This window comes from Arachis duranensis, chromosome 9 (assembly GCF_000817695.3).
Source record: "Arachis duranensis cultivar V14167 chromosome 9, aradu.V14167.gnm2.J7QH, whole genome shotgun sequence".
NCBI lineage: Eukaryota > Viridiplantae > Streptophyta > Magnoliopsida > Fabales > Fabaceae > Arachis > Arachis duranensis.
In genome coordinates this window covers 112,336,714-112,347,534 of record NC_029780.3, presented here as the reverse complement: position 1 = coordinate 112,347,534, position 10,821 = coordinate 112,336,714, and the positions used below count along the sequence as shown (strand labels likewise).

The window sequence follows — 10,821 nt, the reverse complement described above, 5'->3', positions numbered from 1 at the left end:
TTCCTTTTTTAAGTTTTTGACATTAATCATCTCTAATTACGTGATTAAGACTGCTGAAATGGAAGAGGCCTTTAATTTCCATTACATTAATCATTATCCTCTAAGAGTATTACTGCATAATTAGCGGACACCATCATGTGTAAAGTTGTATACTATATTATATTAATTCAGAAGCCAATTCTGAGATTTTTTTTTGGCTTTATCCTTTAATTGGTGTATAAGAATTCAGAAAGCAGTGAAGAATGGATAGTCCAATTATTATATATATATATATATATATATATTTTGACAGAAGAAAACATATCATTTAAAGAAAAGCCAAACGGCATTTACAGATAATAGAGATAAATTAGATCTAAAATTAGAAAAGATGATTAGATAAATTCCATGCTGAACTATAAACTGAGAGTAAGCCCAATGTTCGATTACAAAGAATCTTAACCAGTAGAAACATAGAAAGATCTGAATCTCTATGATTTCTAAATCAACACTAAAAGTGATGCAACATGTTGAAAAATCTGTTCTTCTTCTCTGCTTAAAGCCGAATCCTCCTCTAGTATGAAGATATTTCCATGAACAACAAGTGAACTTCAGTGTATACTCTAAGATTTGATAGATCTGTACCAACGTATCCACACTACCCATAAAGGGAAGACAATAAACCACCACAAAAGGGGAGAAAATACACCACATAGGGATATTAAAAAAAACAGAAATTAAAACAAATTAAAAGATAAACAGAAAAGCGAAGGGGAAGAAGCAAAGGATGTAAAGAAAGGATAAAAAGTTTGGGGGAGAAAAAAAGTAAGAAGAGAAACAGAGTTAAACAAAGAAAACTGAAAGAAACCAAAAGAAGAAAAAAAGAGAGAGAATAGAGTAAGAAGAAGGAGGAGGGAGAGGAAGAGGGAAAGGAAAAGGGGGGAGGGAGGCCACCACCTTACCAAGATAGCGGTGGCGGCGGCAGCCTCCCTCTTGGACTCCACAAGAATAAAAGGGCTTCAACCCTAGCAGAGAGAAGAGAGACGGACGCTAACCGACTTTTTTATTTGGAAAGAAGAGAGACTCGCTAATATTAAATCCAGATCCTTTATTATATATATATTTTTTAGTAGACAGGAATTAATATTTCAAACTAAACAATATCCTACAGAAACTGCTATTCATCAATCCTTGTTTTACTTTTTGATTTGTCTGAACATTGAGGGGGGGCGAGCTTAAGCGCTTCCGAGTAAATCGTCAACTGAGAGGAAGAGCTTTACGTCGGCCAAGATCAAACACCGCGGCGGAAATACCTGCAAAAGATACTCCGACGCTCAAGTTAGTGATAATCTCGAGAGAGAGAGAGAGAGTAATTAAGTGAGAGTGAATAAGTTGATATGAAAACTAGTAATGGAACCTGCCTTTAGCTGAGCATATTAGCTCGGCTTTATAGGAGTTATTTTACCGTTTATTGTGGATAAGTCTTGGTTTGTAGGTTGGTTATGATATTTCTGTTTTAGGCTGGGTTGAGCACGTTTCTTATCTTCAGATGAGTGAGGCTGTTACTGTCTGTTTTCGTGCCGAGCATATCGGCCCGACGATATCATCTGCTCACGTGCCGAGCTTTTTGCGCGACCGAGGATAAGGGTGACGTATCATAGCCTCCAAGCTTGCCTTGGTTTGGACAGGATCAAGGCGAGCTTTCGAATGAGGAGTGCCGGAATCCTCGGTCGCTGAGTTGTCGTCATGTGTGCTCCTTACAGCCCCCAAGCTCGGCTTGGTCTTGTGTTAGAATTCAAAAACGTTTTTCTTTTGCGGTGGTGGCTTCGTTCTGCGTGCCATCGTGACATGATTGATGTGAAACTGTCCCACTTCTCAAGGTACCTCTGTCCGTTGGATTTGGTAGTGGTTTTAATGCTTGCCTCTTTTTTGTCAAATGTAGTAAATGCATAACTTTGGTAACCGTCTGTTTTATAGAAGTTATGCTTTGCTTCACTTTTCTTTTTCTTTTCAAACTGCTGAGATTTTGGATAAAGTTTATTTTCGCTTCCTGTCTGAAAGATGAGTAAGCCAGGACAGTTGTGATTTTTTCCTTTCCTTCCTTGTTTTCTTGCGTTCTTTCTTTTCTTGTCCTTGATGGAGAACCGTGATGTGGTATATCCCTATGACTGGGTTGATGCTAGGGTAAGGGAACGCATGTCTCAGTTTGACGATGAGGAGTCTGTGAGGTTGCTGGTGTCCAACATTTGGGTTAGAGATGGTAGTAATGTGAGGATAGAATTGTTGCCTTGTGGTAGGGATGACCGGGTCTGTGACCGATTAGGGGATTGGTCCTTTTTCTATATGTATAGTTGTCTGTTTACTGAGCTCGGTGTCAGACTTCCATTTACTGAGTTCGAGTGTGGGGTTTTATATTGGTTGAACTGTGCCCCAACTCAGCTTCACCCTAATTCTTGGGGCTTTGTTCGTACGTTTGAAATATTGATGGAGTTGCTAGAGCGTCCGCCGTCTCTTAGGTTGTTTTTCTCCTTATTTCAGGCGAAGGGGTAAATAGGGGTTTGTGGGTGAACCTTAGTAGCTATCCACGTCGTGCGATTTTTGGACTGTATAAGTCATCGTTTAAGGACTTCAAATCTATGTTTGTGAAAGTTAGAAGTATACCCGAGGACTTCCCCTTTTACTTGAATGAGCATTTAGTGGAAAGGTTCCCCTTGTTCTGGTGTGCCGAGCCATATCAAGCACTGGATGTAGATGATAGGCTTGTTGATGATGATATTATAATGGATTTTTTGTTTAAGTCTTTGGGACCGAAGGGTTTATTGTCGGTTGCTGAAATGTTGAAATAGGATACCGATAAACAAGTTGTGTATGATCACATAGGTAAATTGATTTACTATGTTTGTTTCCTTTTTTGCTTTGATATGCTGACTCTGATTTGGTTGCTTTTCTTCTGCAGTCGAGAAAGCTCCCACCATTACTACTGCAGGTTGAAGTCTTACTTCAATCAACGTAAGAAAGGTGAGAAGGAAGTTTCTTCCAATGTGGGAAAAGGTCCTGCTGCCGCCGCTGTTCAGTATGGTCCTGTCCATAAGTCAAAATGCAAGAGGGGTCAAGCTAAGGGTAGTGTCGCCGAGGTATTGGAGGGTAAGGGTGAGTCTTCCATGATTCTCCAAATGGTGGAGTCTGCCTATGAGTCACAGAAGAGGCTTCATGGATATGATGAGAATGAGCATGGGAGGTCGTTGTGGGCGAAGCTTTATCCTTTAGGTACAATGGCTGACGAGCTCTGCTGTTTTCCGGATGACATGAAAATGATCGATGAGGTTGGTCGGGCTGGTGTTAGTCGCTATCTTCAGGTATATTTCTCTGCTTGTTTTCAGTTGTTATTTGCATTCTGTTGTAGTATTATTACTGATCTTTTTTCCTTCGTAGGTGATTGGTGCTCGGATTGTTGCCGTTGGTAGGGCACAGGAGCTTGCTTTGGGCCGAGAGGAGAAAGAGGCGTTGCATCTTGAAGATTTGTCTGGTCTTATTAAGGAAAAAGAGAAAAAGATCTCTGAGCTATCTTCCTCCATGGAACAGGTGCAATTGGAACTTGAGGAGGAGAAGCGTGTCCGTGTGTCTTCTTCTTCGCGAGTGAAGACCTTGGAGTCGGAAAATGGTCAACTATCTGCTCGGGTAAAGGAGTTGGAGGGTGAGGTGTATGAAGCCTTTGCTCAAGGCTTCGAACGTGCTGCTTCTCAGGTTAAGGTCCTGTTCCCAGAGGTTGATGCTTCAAAGTTAGACATTATGAAGGCGGTTGCTAACGGGGAGCTCGTGGATGATGAAGCTGCTGAGAAGGATAGTGGTAGTTCTAGTATTGGGGATAAAGTAGATTAGGCTTTCTATGACTATTGTGTTTTGAATTTTGGACTTGTATCTATTTTTGGTTATTTTGAACAATTCCGAGTATTATGCTCGGCTGTTGATATTTTGCATCCCGAGTACATGGCTTGGTTTGACAGTGACTTGTTTTGTTTATAAGATATGATGTTTTTGCACGGTTATGATTAATGATATGCTGTGTTGTGATAACAATTGTGTGTATGTATTGATGATGGTTTGCGGCCATCTGGTTTGATTACCAATGGGGAGAGCAGTAGCTCTGCTATAGGGGTTATGGTGGAATGATCTTTAGAATTTACTTGAATAACTTTATGTTTGTTGTATTTGTTTGTATTTTTCCCAGTAATATGCTCAGTATGCGCATTTTTTACTTCCGAGTATGAAGCTCGGGTTAGTTTGTTTATTGCTTTTGGGAAAAAACATTGACTTGCTTATATGGTGGAGGTTTTCTGAGGATAATGCTCGGATAATTTGGAGTGTTTATTAACTGAAATGTATGCTATCTGTCAGGATGAGAACTGTTTTGATTGCACAGTAAGTTATATGGGTATGATGATTTGTGGCGTCCGGCCTCGTTAAAACCCTCTCCGAGTAAAACCTATGTCTTTTGGGAGAAAACCTTCGGAGGGGAAAAAGAGTACCATCATTCGCGAATTTACAGATTATATTATGATTGATATCCCCTTAGGAAGGAGACATTCCATGTTCCTGGAAGTTGATCTCCTTTGAGGGTTTCTAGTTTGTAAGCCCCCTTTCCGAGATTTTGAAAAACTCGGAAGGTCCTTCCCAATTTGCGGCTAATTTGCCATGTCCCGGAGGTTTCCGAGCTTCTTCTGTTCGTCTGAGTACGAGGTCTCCGTTGTTGAAGGACCTGTGAACTACTCTTTTGTTGTGTCTTCGCTCTATGTATTGCTTTCTGGCTCGCTGCTTTATGGCTGAAATATCTCTTTCTTCTTCTACAAGATCCAACTCGGCTGTCCGAGCTTGCGAATTGTTGGATTGATCATAGAGGTCGGTCCTTAATGTTGGGACGCTGACTTCTACTGGAATGAGTGCTTCTGTGCCATATACCAGTTTGAAAGGAGTTTCTCCTGTGGCAGACTGTATGTTGGTATTATAACTCCATAGGATTTCTAGAATGAGATCGGCCCATTCTCCCTTAGCCTCGCCAAGCTTTTTCTTTAATCCCTGCAAGATAATTCTGTTAGCCGATTCAACTTGTCTGTTAGTTTGCAGGTGCTCTACTGAGCTGAAATGATGTTTGATGTTAAAATTTGTTTGAAAGGTAGCAAGCTTATGATTTGTAAACTGTCTCCCATTATCCGAGATTATCTCTCTTGGGATACCGTATCTGCATATGATATTTTTCCATAAAAAAGATCGTACTTTTTCTGCCGTTATGTGTGCTAGTGGTTGTGCTTCTATCCACTTAGAGAAATAATCTATTGATACCAAAAGGAACTTTACCTGGCCTGGCGCTTTCGGGAAAGGTCCGAGGATATCCAATCCCCACCTATCGAAAGGCTAGCTTACCTCTATGGTGTGGAGTTCTTCGGCCGGGGTTTCGGAGAGTGTGGCGTGCTTTTGACAATTATCTGCCTTTACTTTTGAAATACAGTCCCTTTTTATCGTCGGCCAATAGTATCCTGTTCGCAATATCTTTGCGGCTAATGCTCGGCCGCCAATGTGATTTCCGCAAACTCCTTCGTGTGTTTCTGCCATAACCTCCTCGGCTTCCTTATTGCTGATGCATTTGAGTAGTGGTTGGGAATGTCCTCGCCTGTATAGGGTGTTTCCGAGCATTGTATAGAAGCTTGCTCTTCTTCTGAAGAGCGGCAAGTTCGGCTCATCATTTGGCATGGTGCCTGTGTTGATGTAGTCGAGAAAAGGTGTTCGCCAATCTGGTACCTGTATGATACTTAAAATTGTATCCTGCTCAAAACTCGGTTTGTCAAGTGTTAGCTGGGACAGTGCCGATGTGTTTTCGGTTTGCCTAGTCGTGGCTAACTTGGATAACACATCGGCCCTGGTGTTTTGTTCTCGATTAACATGAATAATGTCAAATTTGCTAAATTTTGAAATGAGATCCCTTGTTATGAGCCAATATTTCTCTAACAAAGGATCTTTTACCTGGAATTCGCCCTTTATTTGATGCACCACTAATGAAGAGTCACAGTAAACTGTTATTCGGGGTATTTGTAGCTGTAGGGCGAGCTTTAGTCCAGCGAGTAGGGCCTCGTACTCTGCCTGATTGTTGCTTGCGTTGAAGCGGAACTGCAGTGACTGCTCGGCCACCACTTTGTCTTCTTCCTTCAGCAGTACCCCTGCCCCACTGCCTTCTTTTATTTGACACACCATCCCCATGTATGCTCCAATTGACCTCTATGTTTTGTGTGTCATTAGTCATTTCCGATATAAAGTCGGCTAGCACCTGTGACTTCAGTGTTCTCCTTGACTCGTACTGGATGTCGAACTCGGAGAGCTCGACCGACCATTTTATTAATCTGCCCGCGAGCTCGGGTCTGGTTAATATCTGCCTCAGCGGCTGGTCCGTTCGTACTATGATTGTGTGGCTCTGGAAGTAATGTCGCAGTATTCTTGCCGTGGTGATTAGTGCTAGTGCCAATTGTTCTATTTTCGGGTATCTTGTTTCTGTAGTTGTAGTACCCTGCTGATGAAGTACACTGGGTTTTGCTTTCTCCCTGCTTCTGTTACCAGTACCGAGCTTATAGCATGGTTAGATACTGATAGATATAAGTACAATGGTTTACCTGTCTCAGGTCTTTGGAGGATTGGTGGCGATGTTAAGAGCTGTTTGAGTTCGGTAAAGGAGTTCTCACATTCATCTGTCCATGCAAATTTCTTGCCTTTGGAGAATGTTTGGAAAAAATGATAAGATCGGTTTGCCACTGCAGGTAGAAAACGTGACAGGGCAGCTATTTGCCCTGCTAGTTGCTGGACTTCTTTTACTGTCTTTGGGCTTGTCATGTTTAGCACGGCTTTGCGTTTCTCTGGGTTGGCTTCTATGCCTCGTGAGGTTAGCATGAAACCGAGGAACTTTCCTCCTTGGACTCCAAAAGGGCATTTGTCCGGATTGAGTCTCATGTATGCTCGGAGCTGTTCGAATATTTCTACCAAGTCATCACAGTGTGACCCTTATGCCGATGTCTTGGCTACCATATCATCTACATAGACCTCCATATTCCGACCTATCTGCTGTTGGAATACTTTGTCCATTAATCTTTGATATGTTGCACCTGCATTCTTTAGGCCAAAAGGCATTACCTTGTAACAAAAATTTCCATGTTCCGTTATAAAAGCTGTTTTGCTTTGGTCCTCTGGGTGCATCATAATCTGGTTATAACCAGAGTATGCATCCATAAAACTCAAGGCTTTGAAACCAGAAGCGTTATCAACTAATTTATCAATGCAAGGTAATGGATATGCATCTTTAGGGCAAGTTTTGTTTAAGTTTGTAAAGTCGACGCATATGCGCCATTTACCTGAGTTCTTCCTTACCATTACCATGTTGGACAACCATGTGGTGAAGCGAATCTCTCTGATGAAACCTGCGTTGAGGAGCTTCTTGGTCTCTTCAAGTGCTGCTTGCCTTTTCTCTTCTCCGAGGTTCCTTTTTTCTGTGCTATTGGTCGGACTGTTTTGTCGATTGCTAACTTGTGGCAGATGACCTCTGGATTTATTCCGGGCATGTCATCTGGTGTCCATGCAAATAGGTCGGCGTTCTGGCGTAGTATGTGTATAAGTCTTGTTCGGTCTTCCCCTTCTAATGCTTCTCCAATGTATGTGCATTGTTTCTCATTTGCTGTTAGCGTTATTTGTTTAAGGTTGTCCATTGGCCGAGGTCTTTTGCCGAGGTCTTCCCTTGGGTCGAGGTCGGCCAGCGTCGCTGTGTCTGCAAAAGTGTGGATTGCTTGAACCTGAGTCCGAGCTTCTTGTTTTGTTCGGATTAGCTTTAGGCTAGCATTGTAGCACTGCCGAGCTTCTTGATGGTCGGCGTATACTGTAGCTATCTTGTTTTCCTGCACTGGAAACTTAACACACAGATGTAATGTGGACACCACTGCTCTGAATATATTCAGGGCGGGTCTTCCAATTATAATATTGTAAGGGCTGTAACAGTCTACTATTAGGTATTGAATATCAATTGATTTTGACATAGGGATTTCTCCCATTGTGGTTTTTAGCCATACGTGTCCCATGATGGGGACTCTCTCCCCGGAGAACCCAATTAGCTCTCCCGATGAGGGCTGTATCAATTTTTCTGATAATTTCATCTTTATAAACGTAGAATAAAATAAAACATCAGTACTACTACCTGGGTCCAGCAATGTTTTTCTTACCAACAGTTCTCCGACCTGGATGGAAATTACCACGGGGTCGTCAAGGTTAGGGCTTGCCGATTTGAAGTCTGCTTGGTTGAAGGATATTGTGACGTCTGGGTCTTTGTCTTTCTTTGGCTGTATGGTTCCTTCGATTGCTAGCATTGCCCTGTAGCTTCGCTTTCTAGCCGAGCTTGTTTCACCTCCGCCCACGAATCCTCGTGATATGTGGCTAATGACTCCCCTTGGTGGATCAGGAGTTGTCCATTCTTTTTTGTTGTTGTCCGCCGTTGCTTGTTCGTTCTCTTCCCTGTCCGAATTTCCTTTTCTGCTCTTCCGGCTCTCGACATATTTGTCCAAGAGTCCTTGGCATGCCAGCCTTTCTAGGAGGTCCTTTGCGACGATGCAGTCGTCCGTGGTGTGGCCGAACTTCTGGTGGAAGGCACAATGTTTCGTCCTATCAACGAACCTTTGGTCCTGGTAACTCCCTGCTCGAGCTGGTGGTTTTATGATTTTGGCATTGAGGATCTCTCTGATGATGTTTTCTCTCTTGGTATTGAATCTAGGGTATGTGTTGTATTTTGGTGTGAGCTTGGAAGGCCTCTTAGTGTCTCTACGACTTGGTGATCTGAAAGTTCTTTCCTCATCTCGCCGATGTGGTGGTTTGTCCGACTTTTGGGCCTCGCGGAGTTCTTCGATCTCCATTTGACCTGCCGCCCTTTCCCGGAATTCTTCTAGCGTCTTAGGCTTTGTTATAGCAATGGTTTCCCGGAATTTGCCAGGCCTGAGGCCGGCTTTTAGAGCATGTAGGTGGACGGCCGGGTCCAAGTCCTGGATCTTCATAGTGGCATCCGCGAATCTGGTCATGTAGTCTTTCAAACTCTCGTGCTGGCCTTGTTTGATGGTGCCGAGGTAATCTGATCCATGTACGTATATCCTTGATGCAGCAAAATAATCAATGAATGACCTGGCTAGGTCTTCAAAGGAGGAAATTGAACCTGCAGAAAGTTTAGAAAACCAGAGCAATGCAGCACCATCAAGGTATGTGGGGAATGCTCGGTAGAGGACAGGCTCATTGTTAGGACCATTGAAGAACATCATTGATTGAAACTTCTTCACATGGGCTCGGGGGTCTCCGAACCCCTTATATGGTTCTAGTGCAGTAGGCAGTGTAAAGTTTTTTGGCATTTGGTAGTTTGTGATCTCCTCAGAGAAGGGGTTGTCGAGGGTGAGCTTATCTTTTGGCGGGGTGATGTTTAAAGGATCTGTGGTACCTTGGGCCGAGCCTTTGGAGCTTTCTCCATTGTTCTGGGTTGATGGCTCGGCTATCCTTCGTACTTCTGCCTGAAGCTCGGCGATTCGAGCCAGGAGGTCATCCTGTGAGAGTTGTGGATTCTCCCTGTCAGCCATGTTCGAGGATCGGGAATCCTGCAAAATAGAGTAGAAGACTACACAAAGGAAAAAATGGGGTTAGATGTATTCGGCCCCACGGTGGGCGCCAAGTGATTCGTCTGAACACTGAGGGGGCCGAGCTTAAGCGTTTCCAAGTAAGTCGTCAACTGAGAGGAAGAGCTTTACGTCGGGCAAGATCAAACACCGCGGCGGGAATACCTGCAAAAGATACTCCGACGCTCAAGTTAGTGATAATCTCGAGAGAGAGAGAGAGAGTAATTAAGTGAGAGTGAATAAGTTGATATGAAAACTAGTAATGGAACCTGCCTTTAGCCGAGCATATTAGCTCGGCTTTATAGGAGTTATTTTACCGTTTATTGTGGATAAGTCCTGGTTTGTAGGTTGGTTATGATATTTCTGTTTTAGGCTGGGTTGAGCACGTTTCTTATCTTCAGATGAGTGAGGCCGTTACTGTCTGTTTTCGTGCCGAGCATATCGGCCCGACGATATCATCTGCTCATGTGCCGAGCTTTTTGCGCGACCGAGGATAAGGGTGACGTATCACTTTTAATTAAGAGATGGCTATTAAGTGGTACCAATATTCTACTCATCAATTGGTAATAGAGCCTCAACCATGTATCTAAGTTCAAGTTGAGCAATGCGAATAGTAGTAAAGTGAACACTCATGTGCAGTTATTTTCAAGTGGAGTTAATAATCGAAAATTGTTAGATAATAATTTAATCAAATATGTTAAATTATCTAACGATTTTTAATTACTAACTTCACATAAAGAAAACTGCACGTGAGTGTTGGACTAATAATAATGTTATGATCCCATAGCATGGTATGAGACTTTAGTTCCACATGAGACCAAGTTTGGAAGTTCAATATATTGGGGTTGATTTTTAGGGAACACTAGCAAGGTATGAGATTTATTTAATTAATTCCTATATGGGAAGTAGGGTTTATAAGATCTCCATCAGCCTCTCGATCAAATCACAAGAGATTATCTCTAGGTTTTCGTCATTGGAGAATTTAATAAATCTGATTCAATACCAAGATATGTGCATGTGCCAGTGCCATAGCATACAAGTTCCACTTCTCTCACAAATCAATCCATGCCAAAATTTCCAATTTAAGATTACAAATTTGTTTTACGATTTTAGTATCATTGTAAAATTTAAACAGAGTATTCTGGCAAGAAATAGAAAGGAAAAGTTGGAT

At 42.5% G+C, this 10,821-nt stretch overlaps 1 protein-coding gene across 1 annotated transcript; it reads right to left on the bottom strand.

Moving 5' to 3' along the window:
• Nucleotides 1-7,385: 7,385 nt before the first annotated feature.
• Nucleotides 7,386-9,614, bottom strand: LOC107467198 (uncharacterized). Its single transcript, XM_016086238.1, has one exon. It carries the CDS (start codon nt 9,612-9,614, stop codon nt 7,386-7,388), a length of 2,229 nt encoding a protein of 742 aa, XP_015941724.1.
• Nucleotides 9,615-10,821: the final 1,207 nt, after the last annotated feature.

Excerpts from the sequence above, each read along its gene's own strand:
- LOC107467198 (XM_016086238.1), bottom strand. The coding sequence starts at position 9,614 with ATGGCTGACAGGGAGAATCCACAACTCTCACAGGATGACCTCCTGGCT.